The 26,708-nt window shown below is 41.0% G+C and overlaps 1 protein-coding gene across 11 annotated transcripts in view; it reads left to right on the forward strand.

Moving 5' to 3' along the window:
- FRYL (FRY like transcription coactivator) overlaps nucleotides 1-26,708 on the forward strand; it is a 272,003-nt gene that overhangs the window by 197,678 nt on the left and 47,617 nt on the right. For all 11 annotated transcript variants that reach the window (XM_058722642.1, XM_058722640.1, XM_058722639.1 and 8 more), the window contains 15 exons: nucleotides 264-432; nucleotides 6,145-6,404; nucleotides 6,766-6,906; nucleotides 9,703-9,871; nucleotides 12,615-12,699; nucleotides 13,258-13,370; nucleotides 14,339-14,489; nucleotides 15,153-15,256; nucleotides 16,434-16,619; nucleotides 17,953-18,157; nucleotides 19,647-19,768; nucleotides 20,517-20,707; nucleotides 22,025-22,119; nucleotides 23,193-23,800; nucleotides 24,138-24,235. In XM_058722642.1, coding sequence (XP_058578625.1) covers nucleotides 264-432; nucleotides 6,145-6,404; nucleotides 6,766-6,906; nucleotides 9,703-9,871; nucleotides 12,615-12,699; nucleotides 13,258-13,370; nucleotides 14,339-14,489; nucleotides 15,153-15,256; nucleotides 16,434-16,619; nucleotides 17,953-18,157; nucleotides 19,647-19,768; nucleotides 20,517-20,707; nucleotides 22,025-22,119; nucleotides 23,193-23,800; nucleotides 24,138-24,235 — 2,697 coding nt within the window. The remainder of the gene's footprint in view (nucleotides 1-263; nucleotides 433-6,144; nucleotides 6,405-6,765; nucleotides 6,907-9,702; nucleotides 9,872-12,614; nucleotides 12,700-13,257; nucleotides 13,371-14,338; nucleotides 14,490-15,152; nucleotides 15,257-16,433; nucleotides 16,620-17,952; nucleotides 18,158-19,646; nucleotides 19,769-20,516; nucleotides 20,708-22,024; nucleotides 22,120-23,192; nucleotides 23,801-24,137; nucleotides 24,236-26,708) is intronic.

Genomic DNA, 26,708 nt, shown 5'->3' on the forward strand with positions numbered 1-26,708 from the left:
GCTGACAGCTCAGAGCCTGGAGCCTGCTTCAGATTCTGTGTCTCCCCCTCTTTCTGTCCCTCCCCCACTCACGCTCTGTCTCTCTCTCTCTCAAAAATAAATAAATGCTAAAAAAAGAAAAAAGAAAAAAAAGTAACATCTGGAATACTTTCAGTATACATACCTATATTATTTTTAAGCTGGAATAATTCTTGTGAGATTTTTTTTTCAATTATAGCTGAAATTTAGAGGACTCATGAAATCTTTACTCTACATTCCTGCAGATCCTGGAACCGAAGATGTTTCGCTATGCTCACAAGTTGGAAGTTCAGAGAACAGATGGAGTACTTAGCCAGCTGTCTCCTCTGCCGCACCTGTATTCTGTTTCGTATTATCAGTTATCCGAGGAGTTAGCAAGGGCTTATCCTGAGCTAACTCTCGCCATGTTCTCAGGTATGATCATTGAACTGGTTAGTGGGTTTTCATTAGGAATCATTTCTAAATAGCTACTTTTAGGACATTTTACATATATGAAATTTGAGGTTGAATCAAAACAAAACATGTCTTTAAAGTTTTCTTTATTTATCTGTACACCACATGTGGGACTCAAACTCGTGACCCCGAGATTAAGAGTCGCACACTCCTCTGACTGAGCCAGCCAGACACCCCTAAAATAAAACATGCCTTTATGTGAGAGAGTGTTTTTTCTTTAATAAGAACTCTTAATACTAATCCCCTCATGATATGTAAATTTCTTATTAATGAAGTCTTTCCAGGCTTCTCACTTTGACTTCCTTTCTTCTTTGCCTTGCAAAAAGTGGAAAAAAAAAAAAAAAGAGGGGCTTCACATGCAATTTAAAAACATGTTTGGGGGGTGCCTGGGTGGCTCAGTTGGTGGAGCATCAGACTTCTTTTTTTTATGTTTATTTTGGAGACAGAGAGAGAGAGAGAGAGAGAGAAAATGTGAGTGGAGGGAGGGTCAGAGAGAGAGGGAGACACAGAATCCAAAGCAGGATGCTGTCAGCACAGAGCTTGACGTGGAGCTTGAATTCACAAACCACGAGATCATGACCTGAGCTGAAGTCGGATGCTTAGCTGACTGAGCCACCCAGGCGCCCCAAGCATCAGACTCTTGATTTCATCTCAGATCATAACCTTGCAATTCCCGGGATTAAGCCCCACAGCAGGCTGCCCACTGATGGTGCAGAGCCTGCTTGGGATTCTGTCCCTCTTTCTCTGCCCCTCCTCTGCTTGTGTGCATGTGCACCCTTTCTCTCTCTCAAAAACATGAGCTTTAAAGAAAATAATTAAATTAAAATATTTCTTGTGGCACCTGTGTGTGGCTCGGTCAGTTAAGCTTCTGACTCTTGATTTTGGCTCATCTTATGATCTCACAGTTTGTGAGATTGAGCCTTGTGTTGGGCTCTGCACTGATAGCACAGAGTGTGGTTAGAATTCTCTGTATCTGCCCCTCCCCACCTTGCATACATGCACGTTCTTTCTCTCTCCCTCGTTCTCTCTCTCAAAATAAATAAACATTAAAAAAAAAATAAAAATAGGGGTACCTGGGTGGCTCAGTCAGTTAAGTGACTGACACTTGATTTTGGCTCGGATCGTGATCTCATGGTATGTGAGATTGAGCCCCACGTCGGGTTCTGCACTGGCAATATGGAACCTGCTTGGTATTCTCTCTGTCTCCCTCTGTGTCTGCCCCTCCTGTGTTCTGTCCCACTCGCTTTCAAAATATAGAAGTAGCTGGGCCTGGGTGGCTCAGTTGGTTAAGCGTCTGACTCTTGGTTTTGGCTCAGGTCATGATCTTATGGTTTCATGAGTTCAAGCCCTGTGTCAGGCTCTGTGCTGGCAGCATGGAGCCTGCTTGGGATTCCCTCTCCATCTCCCTTTTCCTTTCCCTCTCCCTCTTTCTCTCTCCCTCTCTCTGCCCCTCCCTCACTTGCATTGTCTCTGTTTCTCTCAAAATAAATACATTTTAAAAATTAAATAAAGAAATATACTTTAAAAATAGAAATAAATAAAAACATTTCTTTGGTAGACACAGAACTTCCTGAGTCTTCTAGTATATAACTTGTGCATTGGTCTGTCATTAATAATAAAAACGGGCAGAGATCCAGGTTTCTTTCTTTAAGGAAAACCTGTAATCATAGGGAAAGGGCCTGCAGTGCCTTAAGCAAAACTATCGTTTAGGATCCCACATTGCTTTCTGGTTCAATTTCCTTTCCTGGGGGCCAACAACTGTTCCTGCCGTGGGCGTCTAAAACAGAGGGACTATGTGTCAGGCAAGATGTGCTCTCTATCTGGATCTGCCAAGACTCAGCTTTAGGACAATTTTTGTTTAAAATCTAGTTTAACCTTCTGCCCAGTGGACACTATTGCAAGTTCTCCTGTAGTTCTTGAATTTTCACCGAAGAGTTAATTTTAACACCGAACACTTACCTGGTTTTTCTACTTTTCACTTGTAACAAGATCTTATTTTAGTCTGAGAATTGGACAGGCACCAAAACGGACATCCAGGGGATTAGAAAGTTCTCCTGTGGACCCTTTCTTTCATTTAGTCAAGACATGGTGACCTTCACCTTCTTTGGGCATCTTTCCACAGCCTCCATTTCAGTAGTGGAAATATTCCCCATCCCTCACTGACCTGACTGGGGGGAGGGGGGAAAACGATTTAAATTCCTGTAACATTCAATCTTAAAGTGGTTTGCCTGTTTGGTTTGTACCAGTAGATGGCAGTGACCGAGCCCTTCCTTTTCCGTAACTCCCGCAGTCCTGACAGCCCTTTCAGGATCAGTGTGCATGGTCATCGGTGCAAAGCAGTGACCGCCATGGCCACTGATGCTGCTGCTGGCCTTCTTCTCAGGGCTCCTACGCAGAGAGCAGAACAGTCCAGCGGAGTCTCAGAGCTTCAGAAATGGGTCGGGATGGCAGCTGATATGAGTGTAGACCATGCCCACAGCTCAGTCACCTTGTCCCTTTTCCTTCGGTTCTGTCATCAGACGCCCTTGTCAGTAGGATTGGTTAATTATAACTGCTTTGCTTAAAATGGCTTATTCTAAACCAAAATATAGCCTGTAAACCTACTCAGTGCAGTTTTCACTCTGATTGTTTCCAAGGCAAGATGAGCACAGTGCTTCTTAGGGGTTGTAGAGTACAGCCGTCAATGTAAACTTTGCCCACTTTGAAATTTGAGGGTCCCGCCCCTTCCTCTCTCTGGACCACTTGCGGAAATCTTTAAATGTTGTCCCCTCCCTGGCCCTTCCCACCCTTGCTCTTCCCATCGTTTTCCTCCTATACACCCACTTCTTCTTAATTAACTTTTTTTTTAATGTTTATTTATTTTTGAGAGAGACAGAGACAGAAAGCGAGTGGGTTAGGGGCAGAGAGAGAGAGAGAGAGAGAGAGAGAGACAGACACACACAGAGGCAGAAGCAGGCTCCAGGCTCTGAGCTGCCAGCACAGAGCCCGACACGGGGCTCGAACTGATGAGCTGCGAGATCATGACCTGAGCCGAAGTCAGACGCTCAACTGACTGAGCCACCTGGGCGCCCCTGTACAGCCACCTCTAACCCATCTCCTGCCCCTTTACCTTGCCTTGAGTGTCTGCATCCACTTTTATCATGCCCTCCACCCTCATGCATCTTCATAAATAGCCTTAAGACTCCGTTGGCTTGAGTTTCCTCTTTGTAAACTTATTTAAGGCTTTCCCACTGCTGAATCTAATCACTAGCTTCTGGTCTTCAATCTGTTTGCTACTTTGCCCAGCAATTAATGTTAGTCACCTTCCATTTTTTAACATTCTGACCTCTCGTGATTTCTAGAAATTTAATATTTCCTAGTTTTCCTTCTACTGTGAGGTATTCCTTTTCTGTCACTTTTGCTGGATTCTTTTCTTCTATCTGAAGTCATCGCGTTCCCAGAGTTCCATCCCAGGCCTCCTTCTCAAGAGACCCTGTCTCCCTGAGGGAGGCCATTGCTGTTGCTGTGGCCCCAGCTCCCACACACACCACCTCTCCCCTAGTCCGACCTCTTCCTTCAACTACTTTGAGAGCTCCAGGGCTTTCATTTCATACCGGAGGCACTAACATTAATGTATTAATAGGAAGGATTATTGTAATTTCTGAATAGTTCTGGTTATAACCAGAAAGCATGGGACTGAGCACTTGATTGGCACTATTTTGAATGTGCACAGTGATCCCATGAGGCATCTGCTTTTGTCACCCTCTTCTTACACAATAATAAATCGAGGATCAGAGGTTGACAGGTTGGCCCTAGGCCAACCAGCTTGTTTGTGGTAGAACTGGGATTCAGACCCATGTGTGTGCAGTTCCAGAGCCAGGTTCCAAATCACTACACTTCTGTATTTACTGCTTTTGTAAAAAATATTTATTTTTGAGAGGGAGAGAGAAAGAGAGAGAATCCAAAGCAGGCTCTGCACTGACAGCAGAGAGCCCAATATGGAGCTCGAACTCCATAACTTTGATACAATGACCTGAGCTGAAGTCAGACGCCCAACCTACTGAGCCACCCAGGTGCCCCTATATTTACTCCTTTTAATGAGTAAATAACTACCAAGGCCTGGTGGGCAAAAGGGGGGGCCAAAGAGAAAGAAGATGTTTATTTAAAGTGACTTTTGGAAATTTAGCTGTGTATAAAGGCATATGGGCTTTGGAATCAACCTTGTGTTTGAATCCTTTGGCACGCGATACATTTCTGACTTAGGCAGATTACTTAGACTCTGTCTACCTCACAGATTTATTACCATCATTAAATGAGATGAATGTGGGGGCGCCTGGGTGGCGCAGTCGGTTAAGCGTCCGACTTCAGCCAGGTCACGATCTCGCGGTCCGTGAGTTTGAGCCCCGCGTCAGGCTCTGGGCTGATGGCTCAGAGCCTGGAGCCTGTTTCCGATTCTGTGTCTCCCTCTCTCTCTGCCCCTCCCCCGTTCATGCTCTGTCTCTCTCTGTCCCAAAAATAAATAAAAAACGTTGAAAAAAAAAATTTTTTAAAAAAAATAAAAAAATAAATGAGATGAATGTGAATGTAACAAGTACATCATAGGAGTCTCCCCTATATAGAACCAAAATATGGAGATTTTTCATGGGTCAGTTTAAAGTAATCTATGTAAAAAGACTGTCTTTTATCTTATAATTACATGTATGTATTTACTGAGGTAAAAAGACATCATAAAATTTACCATAGGAATCATTTTAGATGTATATAGTTCAGTAGTGTTCGGTATGTTTACATTGTTGTGAAATTGATCTCTAGAAATGTTTCACCCTGTCGAGCTGAAACTCTATAGCCACTAAAGAACTTCCCTTTTTCCCCTACTCCCTACCTCCTGCTAACCACCATTGTACTTTCTATTTCTATGAAATTGATTATTTTAGATATCTCCTATAAAAAGAATTATTTAGTGTTTGTGTTTTTGTTTCACTTAGCATAATTACCCAAAGGTTCATTCATGTTTTGGCACAACAGAATTCCCTTCCTCTTTAAGGAAGGAATTCTTCCATTGCAAGAATGAATATATATGTGTGTGTGTGTGTGTGTGTGTGTGTGTGTGTGTGTGTGTGTATGTATATGTATATATGTGTATATATACATATATGTGTGTATATACGCATATATGTATATATACATAACACATTTTGTTTATCCATCTACTTGTCAGTGGACATTTGGATTGCTTTCACCTCTTGACTGTTGTGAATAGTGCTGCTATGAACGTGGGTATGCAAATATCTCTTTGAGACCCTGCTTTCAGTTCTTTTGGATATATATATACAGAAGTGGGGTTGCTGGATAATATGGTAGTTCTAGTTTTAACTTTTCAAGGAGCTGCCATACTGTTTACCCTAGTGGTCGCACCGTTTTACAGTCCCACCAATAATGCATAAGCATTTATATGTCAGAGCCACCAAAAGTATTTTATATAAAAGTAGGATCTGATTTTTGTTGTTAATTTTCTTTATGATGTCATTGAGGTGAAATTTATTAACAGGAGAAACAGCACTCATAATTGTCAAAAGTAAAAAATAAAATCTTGGCTTCTTCTTCTCGAAGAATGAGTCGTGGGCATTAATGACAAATCAGAGGAAACTGAAATGATACCGGTGTTTCCCTCTTTTGGCTTGTTTTTAATTACAGAGATAAGCCAGAGAATTCAGACGGCTCACCCTGCTGGGAGGCAAGTAATGCTACACTACCTGTTACCGTGGATGAACAACATCGAGTTGGTAGATTTAAAACCTTTGCCCACAGCGAGGCGACACAATGAAGAGGAAGACGACTCCTTAAAAGACCGAGAACTTATGGTGACGAGCAGGCGCTGGTTGCGAGGAGAAGGCTGGGGGTCCCCACAAGCCACTGCGATGGTTTTGAACAACCTGATGTACATGACAGCAAAGGTAAAATGGGGCTTGTGTTAGCGGTTGCTGCACAGGATTATTGAGTTAAGAGGAGTAAAAAAGGTTAGAAATAGATGGAAAGATTAGGCAATCCTGTGATAACCAGATACGCTTTATAAACTCCTTTATTCAGAGCACTTCTCATTAGATATAAAATAGGTTTTCGGGGGAGGAGACAAAATCATATATGGTTAATGATGTTTATGTTTGTATTTGTTGGAAGAAATGATTGTTCCTCTGGAGTATGGAAAAGATTCAAGCTGTGTATGAAATCATCATTTTCTAATGTTTCGTGCTCTGACAAGTTTGGTGTTTAACAAGCAGTCATCACTGAAGTGTGTGTTGTGTATCCTGCATCTAGTATGGTGATGAGCTGGCCTGGTCGGAGGTGGAGAACGTGTGGACCACACTTGCAGATGGCTGGCCAAAAAACCTGAAAATAATTTTGCACTTTCTGATCAGCATTTGCGGAGTGAATAGTGAACCAAGCCTCTTGCCTTACGTATGTATTCAGGTTCATTAAAAAAAAAAAAAAAACGTTGTGCTTAATAATATTTACCTGGTTTCTTATTGTAGCAGAGTGTGGGCAGTAGTAGACCAGCAGAGGCAAAGCAGGGGGCCAGAGTTCGGACCCCGCCAGGAAATAGCACATGCATTTATTCATTGCTTCATTCAGCCGATATCATCTAGCCTTTATGACAGGCGATTCAATAATGCATATTGCCAGGTTCTCTTCTAGGTTCCAGGCATTTCAATCCAGTGGGTGGTGGAGATTTTATTCTTTGAACTTTCACCTAATTTATTTAATGAATGGATCAGTAAGTTGATAAAGTACGGTCTTGATAAGGGCTACAAAGGAAAATTGCAGAATAAACGTGAATAACCGGGGAACCGCAGCTCTCTGAGAGGACTGGAGATGATCCTCGAGAGGAAGTGATATTGAAGGGAGACCACAGAATGGGGGATGTTTGCACTTTCTGCTAGGCAGGAGCTGGATATGAGAGCAGAATGGTGAGTGAGAGCTCAGGGCCTATAGAAGGGTGCCGATGGCTTCCAGGAGCAAGGGAAAGCATAATGCGAGAGAGGTGATGAAGAATGTCACAGTGTTTACCTTCTAGAGGGGAAAGCTCTGCAAAACAGCTCGCAGAATGTTGCTGTAAAAGTTCTTCCAGGTCCTACTTTACACAAACCATTTCCTAGCTTCGCTCCACCTGACATCTCCCAAGTTAACTTGGTTACTGAAAGCGTTCTTAAGGCATGCCACAGGATTGATGTTCATCGAGAAGCACTCAGAGAAGGGTGGGTGTGCGGTAGAAGGTTACAGGGTCTCACGTATCTCTCTGAGCTCATCTCCTCATGTTCTCCCCCAGACCCCCTGCCCCAGGCCCTGCTGATATCCTTGCTGCCCTGCTCTCTGGCACTCCCACCTTGGGGCCTCTGCACTTTCCCTACGTAGCCACATTGCCCACTCCCTCACCTCCTTCAGGTCTTTCCTTAGATTTGCATTCTCATTGAGGCCCTTGCTGGTCATCCTGTCCAAGACTGCAGATGCCCTCTCCTGACCCCTACTCTCTTTTTCCTTTCCCTGCTTGCTTGATTTTCCCAGCACTTCTCATCATCAAACATATATTTTACCTATTTGCCTCATTGCTTTTGCCTCCATGAGTCCAGTAGATTCTCCTCAAGAGCAGGAATTTTGTCTTTGTGGTTCATTGGTGTCTTCCCAGAGCCTGGAACAGTGCCTGGCACATAGACGCCACCCATAAATTGGATGGATGAATGAGTGAATTGGGCTGGAAGAAGAAACAGGCATGAAGTTATAACTCCCAAGAAGCCAAGATGAAATTCAGGGGATAACCATTTGCCAGAAACTTAAAAGGAACTTTTTGATGTCAATGATAATTTCTTAATTATCTCTTCTTAATCACTTATTATAGACCAGGCAGGGTACAGGCACCTCATCGACATTGTTTCATTTAATTCTCAGAATGGATCTGAGTTTGCTAAGATTACTGCAGTTTTACATGTGAATAAAACAGGGCAGAGAGAAGAGTCGCTTCCCCAATGCCACACAGCCATTTAGCTCTGTCACTTAGTAGAGTGGATTCCAACCCAGATCTGTTTGTGAAAGGTTGGGAAAGCTTTGCGGAGAAGGCAGTGGCGTCGGGGCGGGGCTGGGGCTTGAAGACTTGACTGGATTGAGGGAGTTCCTTACAGTCATACAGGTTAAAGGCACAGGGGCAGGAGGGCACCTGGCAGGGTCTGAGGTGACTGAACCCGGGAACAGAGAATTAGCAAATAGAGCAGGTTGGAGAGATACAGAGCAGTGTGTAAGTCAATGGGTAATCATTATAAGATTCTGGTATGATATAATAAAACACGTTTTAAGATTTGCCCCCGGGCTCCTGTGAATCAGAGTTTCTCAGTTGTCTGTGTGCAGATGAATCACCGGGGCGTCTAGTTCTGACTTGGAGGGTGGAGCCTGAGACTCTGTATTTCTAGCAGCTCCCAAGGATGATGCCCGTGCCGGCGGACCACATGTTTTGAGTTGCAGGGGTTGAAGTACAAAGGGAAAAAGAGACAGGCCAATCAGTTAGTAAGCGATTCAGTAATGCATATTGCCAACACGCAGAATTTATGTGACTCATACTCTGTGCTTTCACTTATGTAACTCATACTCTGTGCTAGGCATATTTAAAATGCTTCATTAAATCTTACGTAATCCTAACGAGCTATATGAAGTGGGTGCTCCTGCCCCCGTTTTGCAGAAGAGAAAATTGAGAGTAGCTGTCCGATCGCATAGCTAGTATGTGTCTACACTGCAGTCCAGGCTGTGCGGTCTGGAGTCCAGTTCTAGTAGATCACTACTCTGTACTGCAGGGTTAGATAGGGAGCATAGGAAAAGCAGAATAAAAACTCCATTCTGGGTCTGAAGTCTGACTGACTGAAAATAACGGGAAATTTGGGATGATATTATTAATTGCAGTCTTTCCATTAAAAAGAAACTGATTTACAGAAAAGCAATTAGCTTTTTCTTTTCTTAAAAAAAAAATAGTGAAGTCGTAGATACGGTGGGAACCATTAAACAATATCCAGTCATAAGTATAATACTGGGCCGGGAGGGGGGACTGTGTTTGGAAAGCTGACTAATGCCCTATTGCTGATTGATGTTCAGATTTAAGTCGTGCTTATTCACCTACTATTTAAAGTCGAACTTATCTGTTAAAATGTGTTTCAAGACCAATTTGTGAAATAAAACTTTTGCTTTTTCTTCTCCAAACAATTTCTTTTGTGACAGGTGAAGAAAGTTATTGTCTATTTAGGTAGAGACAAAACAATGCAGTTGCTGGAGGAGCTGGTGCGGGAACTGCAGCTGACAGACCCCGTCAGCTCGGGGGTCACTCACATGGATAACCCCCCGTATTACCGCATCACTTCTAGCTGCAAAATCCCTTCTGTCACCTCAGGTGAGAAGCCATTTGAAACTGGTAACTTGGTCTCAAAAGAGAAGCTTGACATAATTGTTCACCCTAGCAAGCATTTGCCTTAAACATCATCGAGAAAATAACAGCGCCCCCGTCGGGCTGCACTCTGGGCATGAAGCCTGCTTAGGATTTCCTCTCTCTCTCTCCCTCTCTCTGTCTCTCTCTCTCTCTCTCTCTCTTTTTCTCCCTCTGTCCACCCTCCCACTTGCTGTCTCTAAAATTAAGAAAAAAAAAACAAAACAAAAGCAAACATGAGTCATGTATGGTAATTAACTTGACAAGACTTTGTAAATCTTCATATGAGTGATGAAGTTTGACAGTGTGAGAATTCTTAATATTACAGAGGGAAACGTATTTACATATGTATTTGGAACTGGAATATAGATACAACGAGCATTTTTTTTAAGTTTATTTATTTATTTTGAGACAGAGAGAGAGAGAGAGAGAGAGAGAGAGAGAGACCGAACAAGCAAGGGAGGGGCAGAAAGAGAGGGAGAGGGAGAATCCCAAACAGGCTCCACATTGTCAGCACAGAGCCCAGTGCAGGGCTTGATCTCATGAACCACGAAATCATGACCTGAGACAAAACCGTGAGTCGGATGCTTAACCAACCAAGCCACCCAGGCACACCCTCCCCTTCTACAACAAGCATTTTTTAATGAATATAATTAGTGTGTTAAATACAGAAAATGCTTACTTGTTGAATTACTCTGTAATTTCTTACTATAATTATTTGGGCATATATAATACAGTCATGTAAGTGATATATATACACACACATATATATACATATGTGTGTATACTATAATTATTTGGGCATATATAATACAGTCATGTAAGTGATATATATACACACACATATATATACATACACACACACACACACACACACACACACACAGGTATAGTTATTATAATATTTTAAGTTGAAGAAACTGTGTCCCTGAGGGAATAACTTCCATTAAAATCAATATAATACTGAGACTATTTTAAATTACATTTCCATGAAATTATTTGTCACTCGGTTTATATTGAATGTTTCTGTCATGTTAATAACATCTGTATAATTAGAAATTTTTTATAGTTTATTTTCTGGCATCTATTTTCATCTCTTAGCTCTTTTAGCTCTTTTTGTCCTACTTTCTAAGGGATTTCTAATAACACTTCCATTGAAAGCTTTTCATATTTTTAATTCTGAAGAGTTTATTCTTTAGTTTTTTTTTTTTTTTTTTTTTTTTTTTTTTTAAGGAACGCCTTATTCATGTTTCATGGTTGGACTGTCTTCCTTATCTGATGAAGTTTTCTTCTCCCAGCAAAAGTTCCTATTATATAGTTCTGTTTTGATTTGTCTTAGTAAAGGCTTTTCTCAAAAGTCAACCAATTCTAGATCTGTCTTTTGATAAAGAGTGGAATATTAAAAAGTTGATTGGGGGGCACCTGGGTGGCTCAGTCCATTGAACATTTGACTTTGGCTCAGGTCATGATCTCACAGTTCACGGGTTCAAGCCCCATGTTGGGCTCTGTGCTGAGCCTTCTTCTGATTCTGTGTCTCCTTCTCTCTCTGCCCCTCCTTTGCTCATGCTCTCTCTCTCTCAAAAATAATAAACATTAAAAAAAATTTTTTTAAGTTGATTGGATGTTTTGTAGGTATATATGGAACTTATTGACTTTGTCATTTGTTGTATGATGATTTCATTGGTATAAGTGTCTATAGGTCTCTTCTCTTGGATGACTAATCAGATTCCCCAGACAAAACTCTACTAGTCATCTACCTAAAGGAGAGGGTGTAGAGCTGTGTGTGTATGTGTGTACAAATACATTGATCCATAGATAACACACACACATACACAGAGCATAGTCTTTAAGCCTTCTGGTAGCCCCATGGGGTGAGAAGGTTTCAAGGGGATACAATCTCAAATTTTAAGATGTATATTTTCACTCAATTCCCCTATTCTCAATAAAGTTCTTATTCTTTCAGCTGTAATTATGTGCCCTAGTCCAGAAATCTTTGATTTACTCTTATCAGAAAAGATTTCTGGAAGTGTAGGCAGAGAGCCACCCTGTTACAAGAGGAAGGGGTATAGATTTTGGGGACCAATTACCTCTGAAATAGATTTTCCACCAAGCCTGCCATTTTAGCAACACCTTCAGAGTACTCCCAGAGATACTCAAAGCTATGAATTCCTGAACCTTTTGGAGGTTCAACAGCATAGATATGGAAGCTTCTTGGTTTACCCCACGACCAGCTTAAGATTCAGCCTTCTTAAAGCTTAATTACTTCTTGTCCATTTGTTTTCAACCATCCAAAATTTTGTTGCTGCTCTCTCCTTTCCCTCTTGGTTGTTATGAGTACGTTCCTTTTTATTTAAAAAAAATTTTTTTAATGTTTATTTTTGAGAGAGAGGGAGAGACACAGAGTGAGAGTGGGGGAGGGGCAGAGAGAGGCGGGGGGTAGACGCAGAATCCAGAGCAGGCTCCAGGCTTTGTGCTGTCAGCACACAGCCCAGTGCGGGGCTCACACCCATGGACTGGGAGATCATGACCTGAGCCGAAGTCAGATGCTCAACTGACTGAGCCACCCAACTGCCCCAAGTACATTCCTTTATAAAAATCACGTTGCTTTCATTTTAGTGGAGTTTTAACATCTGTAATTTTGCAATCTTTTGTTCTTACTGAGTTATCCCAGGCTTTAAGTTCACAGATACTGTCTTATTTCTGATTGCAGGAACTACTTCCAGTAGCAATACAATGGTAGCTCCCATAGACGGCAATCCCGATAATAAGCCCATAAAAGAGAATATTGAAGAGAGGTAAGTACCCCTTTGTTCTTCATTAGCCTTTCGGTTTGACAGAGCCTGATTATCAGAATAAATGATAACTTCTGCATTGGCATGTATATTTCATAGAATGTATATTTCAAAATTCTAGTGAAGAAATACATTTCCATTTTGGAAATTTTCCACATTGCCTATTTCATCATTAAAATGCTGACTTCCTAGATTCTTTTACGCGCTCTAACGGATGAATAGGTAGAGTATGTTCTGTCTCTTTTTGTGTTGTTTACAGTTTTAGACTTTCCTAAATGGCTACTCACTCTGCCTATCTTTTTTATAAAATAGGCTTTATCAGAACATTACTACCCCATTTAAGAAAAATCTTCAGGTAGAAATAATTGACTTTAAATCTTAAACTTTTGAACTATAAGATGGAAATTAACGTGTGTGTGTGTGTGTGTGTGTGTGTGTGTCATAGTAAACTTTTGTTAATAGTTGATGTACTGTGTTCTTTTTTAAACATAGAAAGTGAAACCGAAAGTACAAATACCATTTTTCCATGAACTGTGACTAACTCCATGATCATTCCCATAGCTATGTGCACCTAGACATCTACAGTGGACTAAACAGTCACTTAAATCGTCAACATCACAGACTAGAATCTCGATACAGTAGCAGCTCTGGAGGATCTTATGAAGAAGAAAAAAGTAATAAGTTCCAAATGTTTTTTATAACTACAATGGCGAGGTGTATTCTTAATATATTAATGTTAGTAAATATATATTTTTCTGGTAAATTGTTTTTAAGAAGTGTTTAACTGCCACTAGTGGTGTTCCAGCATAACCTGAAATGTCCTGATTTTGAGGAGAAGCACAAATGGGGGAAATTTGTTTTAAAAGCACAAGGTCCCTCTAGACGAGTCAACAGGAACATAAGAATTGGTTCTCAAGAAGCATCATAGACACTGACTACAGCGTGCTTTTTTTTTTTTTTTAAATAGGTTGGCTCTTTTTCTGTGGATTTATGTTTTACTGAAAAGTTCTCCCTTGCAATTAATGGTACAGTGAATATCTACCCAAGTCTCACTAGAACACTGAGGTAGAGTGGAGTAGAAGGGCAAAAGCCTTCAGACTGGGAAGTTAACCCTGAAGATGATCTGGTCCAATCTCCTCGTTTTGCACATGATGGAACTGAGGTCCAGAGAGGTTAAGTGACTTACCCACGTCACACAGAATTCACATCTCCCGATGCCATTTTTCACTGCACCCTGCAGCCCCAACTGCGGTAGAGCAGATTTCCTTTTAAGATGGGTTTGTGTTGGCCCTGTCTCAGAAAATTTAGAGTTGAGTAACTTACCAGAAGGCCCTGGTGACAAGGCAGCTTGACCTATAATGTGGTTTCATGGCTTGGACGTGAACTCTGAAATTTCATGAAGCGCTAGTATAGTTTTGCTTTGATAGAAAGGATAGAGCCTGAATGGATACCTCTTTCCATCTCTGATTTGCTTAGTGTGATAGTGTTTGTGCGCAGGTCTTCCTAGCAAACCTATGTCCGAAGAGTGGGAAGTTATTTTGTATCACTTTCCAATGCTGTAAATCGTTGGTGTCTTACTAGCGTTTGCGTATGTTGGCAGAAAAGAGATGGTGTAGAAAATGAGATCATTTTATTTTGATAGGTGATTCAATGCCACTTTATTCTAATTGGCGACTGAAAGTGATGGAGCATAATCAAGGAGAGCCACTACCCTTCCCACCAGCTGGAGGCTGCTGGTCACCACTGGTGGATTACTTGCCTGAAACGTCATCACCTGGATTACCTCTTCACAGGTGGACTACAGCATCATTCCTATTTCATACGAGCCAAATCGCTGCTTAATACTTTCAGCTTTCTTTATGCTATCTGACAACACAGAATAAAAGCCACTTCTTTCTTGACATGCTACGACAAATCAGATCCATGTGTTTAGATTTCGAGAAGTCTCAACACTCAGACCTCTGTTTACCATTAATACTGTTAAATCTACGTCTGCTGCTGCTTTTCTGGGTGTCTGGCATAGTTACTTGACCTTTCTGGGACCCAGTTACTTCCTCTGAAAAATATCTCGCGGTACTAGAGGCACTGTTGTTTGGAGTTGCGTTAAAGTGAATTTTACTTAGCAGAATCCCAGTAGAATAGTTACGGCATTCTTTCAAAATGTATTAATGTAACCAACACGTACTGAACACCTACTATGTGGCAAGCAGTGTGCTAGGTGTCAGGGTTGAAGATGAAGAATATGTGGCCCTTGCCTTTGAGGAGCCCTTAGCAGGTAATGTTTTTTTCTAGAACCATCACTTAACGGTTTCTTCAGCTATATTTCTTTTCCTCTTTTTTTCTTGAGAAGTTGTATTTTTCCATAAAATACAATATTAAAGGCTGCAAGTAACTGGCATGAGATTCGCTCCAGGTTTACTCTGCTGCGACATTAATAGGCGTCTCGTTTGTCACAGGTGTAACATAGCTGTGATCCTTTTGACGGATCTGATCATTGACCACAGTGTGAAGGTGGAATGGGGAAGCTACCTCCATCTTCTTCTTCATGCAATTTTTATAGGTAATTAACACTGGTTCTGCCTCAACATGACATTCTATTCCTGTGACAATTTAAAGGCAGTCTGGTTTTTTGGTATTTCTATTAACCGTTGTTTGGTACGTAACTCCCATGACACTTTTTACGGGGATTCTCATGGTCTAGTAGGGAGTCCGTCCTCGCCTCTCTTGTAACCACAAACAGGTCTTCTCTTTGCGTTCCCGTTCTTGTCCTGTCGTCCCTCCACTGCTCACAAACACAGTTACCGTCTAGCAGGAAAAATTCGGTACCCACAGCAAGAGTAAAGTTAACTTACCTCTCAGACTGGAAATTTGCAGAGTAAAAGGAAAATTAAAATGGGGTCCAAGTATTTCTCAAAAGAATGGGATTGTGGACCGTCTGATTATTACAGCTGAAAGTCCACTGTGCCCTCAATAACAGTGGAATTTCAGCTGTAATAGTGAGACGGTCCACAATAGGGACCATCTGTGGGATCCATCACAATACTTTTCATGCTTGTAGGATTGGCTTCCTGAAGAAAGTCAAGGTAGTCATCTTACCTGAAGTTTTCCTGATGTGCACATTTATTACTTCGATGTTTCAGTAATCAAACATCTACTGACTTTTCATTGCGTGCTAGGCACAAAAAATGCTTGCCTTTAAAAAAAGTCATTTACATTGAGTATTCTGTCACAGAGTAATAATTTCTAATAGGTTCTAAGTTTTAGACACAAGATGCATTGAAAACTTGTCTTGATTTCCCCTGCTAACTGTAAGACAATAGGCTATTGTTACAAACTCCAGGCCAATAAGAATTACCGTGTGGTACATCATCTTGTACAAAATATTTTCTGTATTTTCTGCTTTTCTTTAAAATATGCATTTGGGAGGTGCCTGGATGGCTCAGTCAATTGAGCTTCCGACTTCAGCTCAGGTCATGATCTCCAGCCCGTGAGTTTGAGCCTCACATTGGGCTGTATGCTGACCCCTCCGAGCCTGGAGCCTGCTTCGGATTCTGTGTCTCCCTCTCTCTCTGCCCCAACCCCCTGCTGGCGCTCTGTCTCTCTTTCTCTCTCTCCCTCTCTCTCTGTCTCTCAAAAATAAATAAAACATTTTAAAAAATAAAATAAAATATGCATTTGAAGGTAAGGGTACTTGTGATTTCTCTTCATTGACGATGATTTCCAACTGTCGTTCTCAGGGTCTGACCACTGCCACCCCGAGGTGTACGAGCACTGTAAGCGCCTGCTCCTGCACCTGCTAATAGTCACGGGACCCAGCAGTAACATCCGCGCTGTTGCCTCTGTCCTGCTCAGGAACAGGGAGTTTAACGAGCCCAGGGCGCTCACGGTCAAGCAGACCGCGCACTTAGATTACACTTGCACAGGTATTTGCTTTAAACGTCCAGTTTGACAATGGAATCATGCTTCGTTCATTTGGAAACTGTAACAGAGAAAGTCAACTAAATAAAAGTTGAAAGGCTTTAAGTGTAGTTTTATTATTTTAAGTTCCATTTACATCATTAACTGGTAAAAGAATTAACCTTGGAGTATTTGAGTCTGTATCACCTGTAAGGGTCTTTCTTTGTCATAAGAATTTTAAGTTCTCAACATGCAGGTTGAGGATCAGTGAAACAGTGCTTCGCTTAACGGAGCACAGTTACCGAGAAGATGTTGAACCTGTATTACATTCCTCGTGCTCTCAAGATCTGAAAAATGAACAGAGCAAGACATGAACATTTTATTGTTCATTTGATTATGTTTACTGTCTTTGAAATGTTAGGCATTTTTAAGTCTAGTAAATTCCAAATTATACATTTGGAAGTAATGCGGTCCAAATTAATGAGACTTTAATATAAAAGTTATTTCACTATTGGTGTGATTTTCTTTTTTAATTTACTTTGCAAGTTCTATTTTCTTCTTTCCTAATAGCCCTAACTTTCTTATCCATTTGTCTGTATCATCAGGTTAATAATAGATGACTTAGAAAATAATTGTTTTTAAAAAAATGAAATAAAATTACATTTCTTACTAATCATGTAATGTCAGATACAGGGTTAATGTTCTTTAGTGAAAACCCTGTGGTTAGTAAGAAAACAATTATTAGGAAACATTGCACCTTTTAAAATGTGGCTAAAATATGAATAAAGTTTACTGTCTCTTTTATGTTAAAACATCTTTTTAAAAATTCCATAGTTGGTTTTTGTTGTTTGTTCTTAAGTCTTCTTTTGCCATTTTGTGACTATAGGCATTCGTAATAAAAAGAATTTAATAATTGACATAATATAAATATTACAAAGACTTTAAAATTGTCTTTCTTCAGGTAAAATGAAGTGGAAAGTATAGAATCCTTTCCATTAGAAAAACCAGTTCACATTGTGGAAAAGACTGACTTAATACACATTGAGGCGATGTGCCGAAATATTAGGAAAGTGCCACTTTCAACTTTCTTCAGCAGATGGCAGCAAAAGACTTCACAGCAAACCCAAATAGCTAAGTTTTAATAATAGGCTGTGGGAGACCATGTTTGCCCCCCAAACTCACTTGATGGAATTTGGTGCTTATGAGGTTCCCGCAGAAGGAGTGCTGATTTGTAGCAGCTGACAGCAACAGATTCCCTCATGTGTCCCACATAACCTGTAAGGAAGGATAGTTTGACGCTTTCAATAGTGTATGAGATCCTTTCATGTCTGGGTATTGACGGCCATCTTTCTCTTACAGCGGGCGTTAGTGATTTTATACCTGATTACCAGCCCTCCCCTATGACTGACTCAGGGCTTAGCTCAAGTTCTACCTCTTCTAGTATCAGCTTAGGAAATAACAGCGCTGCCATTTCCCATCTACACACCACTCTCCTCAATGAGGTCGACATCTCCGTAGAGCAGGATGGAAAAGTCAAAACCCTCATGGAATTCATTACCTCAAGGTAACGTTACAGCTCTCACCATTCTGGCAACATACCTGTGTTAAGTCATTCTTTTTTGTCAGCTACAGCGAACCCTGTTTTTGATTTCTGGTGTGCTACTGATTGGGAATACACAGGTTTGTATTGGGTGATACTTAGAAACTTGGATGCCTCCAAAGACTTCCTCCTGTTGTGCTCACACAGTTATACTGGAGGATACCTCCAGTATGTCTGGATACCTGAAGTGTGTCTGGATACCAAGTACCCAAAGAGAATAGAGTCTTACCTGAATACATATTCCACTTTCATTAGCTACATTATCAGTCAGTCGTCAAATATTTATTTATGATCGCCTGCTCTTTGCAAGGCACCATAAGTATAGAAGAAATGGATGGGGAGAAAGAAGGGGGGCTGGTGTCCCACAGCAAGAGAGCGAAACCATCAGGGGCTTGAGAAATAAAGTATTGGAAATGGTGAGTAACCCAGTCTGACTGTAATGCTGAGGGAAAAGTTTCTGGACGAGAAAACTTTGTAGTCCAGGGAGAAGTCAAACTGGAGGGCTCTGAGGCCTCAGCCATAGGCTACAGATCTTTCAAGAAAGCAGACGTTATTGAAAATCCTGGAGCTGGATGGGAAGGGTGAGAAGCACAATTAAAGAAATAGGTTGAGAAAATCAGTCTCGGAGCAATGAACGGGATGAATTAGAGCTGTCAGATACTGGTGGCTACGTGACCACAAAGGAGGTTTTCGGGGCACTTTGGGCCTGAGGTGATACAGGGTTGAACCCTTACTAACCAAGGCGGCAGCCTTGAGAATGCAAAGATGGTTTTTTTGTTGTTGTTTTGTTTTGTTTTGTTTTTAACGTTTATTTATTTTTGAGGCAGAGAGAGACAGAGCATGAACGGGGGAGGGTCAGAGAGAGAGGGAGACACAGAATCTGAAACGGGCTCCAGGCTCTGAGCAGTCAGCACAGAGCCCGACGTGGGGCTCGAACTCACACACCGCGAGATCGTGACCCGAGCCGAAGTCGGACGCCCAACCGACTGAGCCACCCAGGCGCCCGCAAAGATGTTTTAAAGAAAGAGTCAACAGGAAACTGTTCTCTCTTAAACTTATGCTGGATCTTTAGCTAGTAAATTATTTCCTTCGCATTACCATCTAAATACATTCTAGCCTCTCCAAATTATACTGCTGTGACCTATGACACATAAGCAGTTCCCAGTGCTCTTCTCACTTCGTAAAAGTCTGTCATCCTTTCCTACCACCTCTGAGAGAGTCCAACTGTAATGATGGAAGACTGAAATCCCATGTAACCTGGATCTTCGTCTCCTTGCCATAGACCATCACATGCTCAAGTACGTAAATAGTAGTCGACTATGCGACGTGCTATTTGGCTTAGCCCACTGAGTGAAGTCCTTTCTCATGGCAAAGGCACATCTAATGTAACTGTGAGTAAAACCGTTAATGTGAGTTGAAAACCACGGGCATTATGTCTGTTCTCTGTTTTCAGAAAAAGAGGGCCCCTTTGGAACCATGAGGATGTTTCTGCCAAGAATCCTAACATCAAGAGTGCTGAGCAGTTAACTACATTTTTGAAACATGTGGTTTCTGTTTTTAAGCAGTCAAGCTCAGGTATCTTTCATTAAATATTTCAGATAATACTTTCAATGAGACTTTTTCATGTGATGCGAAAACTTCTGGTAATATGTAGCAATGAGTTGACAGTTGAGAAGTCTAAAGTGAAAAGTTTTAGACAGGTCTTCTTTTTGAAGTTATTAGTGATGATGGATAGCTTTTGATTAAAGGAAAATTAAGTTATTCCTTGAAAAATTAAGTGACTCCTTAAAAAATAAGAAAGCCACTTGTGACATTCCGGGGTGCTTCATTTTGTGTGTGGTGGCATAATAAAGTTACAGTGCAGTTGTGTATTATGAAACGATTACATTAAAGGAACATAGATGGAGAGGACAAACTTGAATTCTTTTCTATACAGTAGGCGGCTCCTGTGATCTGAAATCCACACATTCTGAAAGTTACTGTAAAAAAAAAAACGTATCTGTCTAAAGGAGTGGTTCTCAACTAGAGGTGATTTTGCCCCTCGCTTCATGTTTTCTCTCTCCTTCTGCTCCTCTCCCCCACTCGTGCCCTCCTCTCTCAAATAAAATAAATAAATAATTTTTTTTTTTTTAAAGATTACAAAATAAGTAAGCAAAATGCAAATGGAGTTTAATGGAAAGAAAAAACATTGCCATAAAGCCTGAGTGCCTGCCCGGTTTGCCAGGCACTGTGCTGGGCACCAGGTTTAAAATGGTTAGCAGCTGATGATAACCCTGCATTCCAAACAACAAGAAGCACTCACTTGTTTCCTTTGTCTTCACAGAAGGAATGCATTTGGAACATCATCTTAGTGAAGTTGCTCTACAAACAGCACTTTCTTGTTCTTCTCGACACTATGCTGGGAGATCCTTCCAGATTTTCAGGGCCCTAAAGCAGCCTCTTTCTGCAACTACACTCTCTGATGTTCTCTCCAGACTTGTAGAAACCGTAGGGGATCCGGGAGAAGATGCACAGGTATTGCATTAAATTCGTTCAGCAGCCGTTGAGCAGCTACTCATTGTCAAGGACTCATTTGCCAAGTACAGAGCACCGCAGGGCAAGCAAGATAATGGTTACACGGCATTGGCATCAAATGCCAACAAGCAGGCAAAGAATTAAGAAACAAAATTTTGTACGTGATACTTAATAACATACTAATCGAATCACATACTTCAGTGCGAATCAGAGAAAGCTTTACATTTACACACACACATACGGCCCACACTTGCATGTTATCCTGGGATTTAAATTTAAATGTAGAGTGTTGAGTTGTTAAGGTAAATTAAGTGAAATAATGCAATAGAGATCTTAAGTCTATGCAGACTAATGATTTTATTAACACTGTTCTAGACACTGGGGATCTGGTAGCAACCAAGTTCCTGGCATTCTGGAGCTCACATTCTGTTGGAGAAATAAGCCTCTAATCCAGCACTAATATGTAACACACTTTTATTTAGAGATTATTGCTATGAACGTAATAAGGTAGAGTAATGGGTTAAGGAGCGGTATGGGAGAGGGAGTTGTTTTATATGTGACCATCTGAGACGGTGAGTTTTAAACACGTACGTAAATGAAGTGAGTCCTGTGATAATACGGAAGAATATTTCAGGCAGAGAAATAAGAGTAGTGAGTGCAAAGGCCCTGAGACAGAAGCAACAAGCCTTTTTTTGAGGAACAGGAAGCAAACCAGTATGGCTAGTTTATTGGATGGTGGTGTCTAGCATCTGAAGATCGATGGGGACAGGTCCAGATTATGGGGGGTCTAAGGAGAGGTGAGATTTTACTTGTAAGTGATGGCGAACAGTACTCATAGGCCTTGAGAGGAGGGTGATGGATATAATTTGCTATTTAAAAAATTTGCTCTGGAGGCTAGGTAGAGTCCTCAGGAGGGCAATAGGAGTCATTTAAGAGGCCGTTGTAAAAGTCCACGCTGAAATGGTGGTAGTTTAGCTGACGGGAAGCTATGGAAGTGTGGAGGGGAGTCATCAGATTTCAGATATATTTTAAAGTAGTATTTTTAAGACTTGCCAATGGACTTAACTTAGACGTGAGAGAAAGAAACAAAAATGACTCGTAGATTTTTGGCCTAAGCAATTTTGGGTGAATCGTGGTGCCATTATAACCATCAGTTTGAGGAGTTTTCATCAATCAGCAAGATCATGTTGCTCAAGAGTTTAATCATTTTGCAATGTTAATGTTGAGTTTGTTCTAATTTTAAATCTCCTCGGGAAGTCCATTCTGAGTTCCTTTTTTTCCAAAGCATAATGAGTTAAGACCTGCCTCTTCTCCTAGGGGTTTGTGATTGAACTCCTGCTCACGTTGGAGTCTGCGATTGACACGTTGGCCGAAACCATGAAGCATTACGATCTTCTTTCTGCCCTTTCTCAGTAAGAATTGCATCCAGGCGAACTGTAGATTCGTATACAGAACTGCCGTAGCTGAAGACGCATAACTATAACGTTAAGTTATCCTGATATTGCTGGTGGGAATGATACCAAAACATTCAGATGGACCAGCAGTGGGGAAAGGAGCCTCGGACAGGGAGCCCATGCAAAAAGTCCCAGCACTCTGTGTGGCGGTGGTGTTCTTGTAATGGCCCGGTCAGGGGTCCTTCTGCTGCCGCGTGACTCGGCTTCAGCCTCACTGCCCGGCTCCGTTCCCGCTGCGCTCGACATCCCCTTGCCCCACAGCAGGCCGCCCCCCTCCTGACTCACACCTTCCACAAATTGCTCCTCTCCTCTAGCTTTCTCTTCCTTGCACCTCCTGAATCGATTTATCCTTCAAGACCCATCTCAGATGTTTCTCACCCCCTGAGGGCAGCGCTACTTACTCCATTCTGGGGGTTCCCATGGTGTTTTCTTCATATTTGAATAAAGCAAGTAACAAGCAGTAAAGTTTTACATATCCATCTCCCCCAGCAGACTTCAGTGTTCCTAGCTTTTCCATACTCCTGGCACATACAGGAAGCATTCTGTCATTATTTTTAAATCTGTGATAATTGGATGTGAGGGAGAAGGAGAAATCAACCATACATTTTTGAGCTTGATTTGGGGGCGGGGGGGGGGGTGGCGGGTAAAGAGTGTGCATTAACAGAAATAAGGATATGGGGACCATCAAGTTTGGGGATAAGACAAATGAGGTCTGCTTTGGATGTAATGTTCACTAAATCCCAGAGCTGAAGGTGGTCAGTGATAACGGTAGCAGAATTTTCACTTCAAATCAAACGCCGTCCAACTCACAGGAAACAGTTGGCCACAGTAGGAAAGAGACTGTTGTACATTTTGCTTTAATATGGAGGAAAGAGCTGAAATTTGATGAAGCGAAGTCAGATACTGAAACATAATTTGTCCTGGTAACAGTTACTGGTTTTTTTTCAGTGTCTTTGAGAGTAAATAATGTAGCCAAAGAAGCGATTGTACATGCATTTATTTTCGTTTCTTTCTTTTTTTTTTTTGTAAAGAACCTCATACCATGATCCTCTAATGGGAAACAAGTATGCAGCTAACAGGAAAAGCACTGGACAACTCAATCTAAGCACAAGTCCCATTAACAGCAGCAGTTATTTGGGATATAACAGTAATGCAAGAAGTAACTCTTTGAGACTAAGTTTAATTGGTGACCGAAGAGGTGACCGGCGGAGGAGTAACACACTGGACATCATGGATGGACGGATAAACCATAGCAATAGTTTAGCAAGGACTAGAAGCCTTTCCTCTCTGCGAGAGAAAGGCATGTATGACGTGCAGTCCCCTACTGAGCCTGCCAACTTGATGGCCACCATTTTTTGGATAGCAGCATCTCTATTAGAATCGGATTACGAATATGAATACCTCCTGGCTCTCAGGCTTCTCAACAAACTGCTTATCCATTTGCCTTTGGATAAATCAGAGAGTCGAGAGAAGATTGAAAATGTACAAAGCAAATTGAAATGGAGTAACTTCCCAGGCCTTCAGCAGCTCTTCCTTAAGGGTTTTACCTCAGTATCTACACAAGAGATGACCGTGCACCTCCTCAGTAAACTCATCGCCGTCTCCAAGCACACGTTGGTGGATCCTTCCCAGTTGTCAGGTGATGTTAACAGAATTGCACCAGCTCTCTGCTTTCTAGTGTAGTGAAATGTAAACTAATCATTTGTTTTGAACTCTAATTTCTGCTTTTCCACAAACAATCATGGGTTGCTGCTGCTGCTGTTGTTGTTGTTGTTGTTGTTGTTTTTAATATGTGAGATAGCTTAAATTCTTTGGTAAAAGCAAAAAAAAAAAAAAAGAAAGAAAGAATTTAGAAGATCAGGCACTCCAGGAAATAAAAATAAAATGGTTTCCGTGAACCATTAAAAAAAATACCTTGAATTTTTTAAATAATGTGCAATAAAAATTGGTTATTGTTTGCTTTTTTTTTTTGATAGGCTTTCCTCTTAACATCCTTTGCTTATTGCCTCACTTAATCCAGCATTTTGACAGCCCAACTCAGTTTTGCAAAGAAACAGCTAGTCGAATAGCAAAGGTAAGCAAATGTTACGCTGAAAGATAAACGCTAGCGGGAAATTTCTCTGGAGTTTACCTTAAAGGGGGGAATCTCTTAAAAATCTTTTACCGTCACTTCCGCTGTGAATTTCACATCTTTTTATTCTTTTCCTCCATATAAAGGAGTTTTACAGTCATGATGTAAGCTACCACTGTTCAAATCACAGTGAATAAAATTATTTGTTTAGAGTAAAGCTCCGCTGAGTCTGAGTCTTTTTCGGTTCCCTTTCCCTACTTTTGTCTTCTGCTTCTCTATCAGTTTCCAATTCATTCCTTTGTTCACCACCAGATATTTGCTGAGCACTGGGTTAGGTGCCAGAAATGCAGTGATAATCAAAGTAGACAGAATACTTGCCCCTGTGGGCCTTACAGTAGGGGTACAATAGTAGACAGTGGCCATAAAGTCTGTCTGATAAGTGCAGTGAAAGGACAGTACTCTCGGGGCACAGAAAGCAACAGTCCGCCTAGAGGAAATCCTCTCAAAGCCGACACTGCAGGCTGAATAGGAATAACCAAACTAAGATCCCTGGATGAGAAACAAGGAACAACAGGGCCGAGGGTAGAAGTTTTCCAGGCATGAGAAATTGCATGTGCAAAGGCCCTGAGAAGAAGAGGGCAAAACACATTTTGTGGCTCCGAAAGTTCTCTCTTCTTTTATTTTTGCCTTTTTTTTCTTTAAACATTCTCTTCATCTCTCTTTGCTGGCTTCATCCTTTCCCCTTCCTTATTTGGCTCTTTCCCTCCCATTGTTTCTGAAACAGGAATGTAGCTATTTTTAAGTCATCTGTTAACATTTGCTCGAAAGTGTTAGAGCTCTTGATCATACTTTTAAAAAAGATGATTTTTAAAAATAATTTCCTCTCAAGAAAAATAACCCAAATAACTTGCCTTCTGCTTAAACTTATTTCTTAATGTTCTTTCTTTTCTTTCTTCTCTTTCTTTCTTTCTTTCTTTCTTTCTTTCTTTCTTTCTTTCTTCTTTTGTCAGTTAATGAGTCTTAGGAAAAAAGGCTTTAACAACTGAAAATATAGACAGTTATAAGAAGGAGTTCTATAAATTTGCAAGTCCTCTACATACAGCAGGAAATTAAGTGAACTGGGGGAGAGGAGTATAAGATAGCAGTATAAGATAACCTAGCTAAAGCATGGGGAGGAAAAGCAGACAAATCTTCAACAGAAGGGAATAAGCAAGTAAAATTCTCTGGAAGAGCTTTTTCTATAAGCAGCCCTTTAAAAGCTGAGGGTTATTTAACAAAAGTAACACAACAGTAAGGGGAAAGAGCAAGCATGCAGAAAGCCAAGTAAAACACCCACTTCTCCAGTGCCCAAATCCCATGACTGGTAAGTGCAGATTTCTCCCCGGGTTATCCCAGCCCAATTAATCACATTAAGAGTCACAAAACTAGAAACCTTTTGTTATCTTGATAGATAATATTTAATAAGTGGCAAGATCATATGTAATAAAATATGCTGTTGAATCCATCCCTAAGTAAATTTCTAAGATAGGGAGAGATTTTTAACATAATCATTTTAAAAGCATGTATTTTTAAAAAAAGAGCCATTATTATAGTTAGTGGAAACATCTGAATTTTGAAAAGGATTGCCCTAAACACCCAACAACACATATTTGCATTAATGAGGTCTGAAAGTGGTACAAAATAATTTATTAAAATACCTTTCCTTTTAGTATTCTAATGATACATCATTAGAAAAATGTTGTAAAGATGTATTTTTTCTTCACGAGAGATAAGAAAGAACATATAAAGGGAAAAAGAAGTATATTGGCTTACTTTGGGATTTCAAAAAATAAAAAGCATGAATCCTATCATCAGGGAAGTAGAGTAAGAGCATTTAGAATGGCAGGTGACTCTTCCCGCCTGAGAACTTCCTGCTGAATGCTGGCATAAGAGAAGAACTCAGCCCAGCCCAGCCCCAAGGATGTGGGCACCCCTCAGAGGGTCAGGCCTCTGCCGTCTTGACCAGGGCAAAGCACAGGAAAGTCCCAGATGCCTTTTTGTTTCTAAGAAATCAAACATGGCTTTGTGTGCGTCATAAATTGTCGTTAAGTCTGTTTTCTTCCTGTTGAGCAGCACACAAAGGTTCCTTCCCTCGGCTTTCAGCAACCTGCAGGATGTGAATTAAATGGATTCCTTAATTATTCTCTCACTTAAACTGTTGAGAGCAATTTTCTGCCATTATGTGCTTCCTCATTATGCAAATATCCCTAGTTCTGTTTGTGCCCTTGGAGAGCACAGGATTTCAAAGCGAGGCAACACTTAGGACAAATATTGGCCTTTTAAGCTATTCATTATGGCAAAAAATAGTATGCTAAAAATGTTTGCTTATAAGACAGTCTTCTGAAGTCATATTTTAACCTGGTAATTCAAAATTTCCAAAATTAAATCCACATTTAGCCATTTTCTTTAAAATTACACAGCATACATTCCTAGGAAT

The sequence above is a fragment of the Neofelis nebulosa genome, chromosome 3 (assembly GCF_028018385.1).
Source record: "Neofelis nebulosa isolate mNeoNeb1 chromosome 3, mNeoNeb1.pri, whole genome shotgun sequence".
Taxonomy (NCBI): Eukaryota; Metazoa; Chordata; class Mammalia; order Carnivora; family Felidae; genus Neofelis; species Neofelis nebulosa.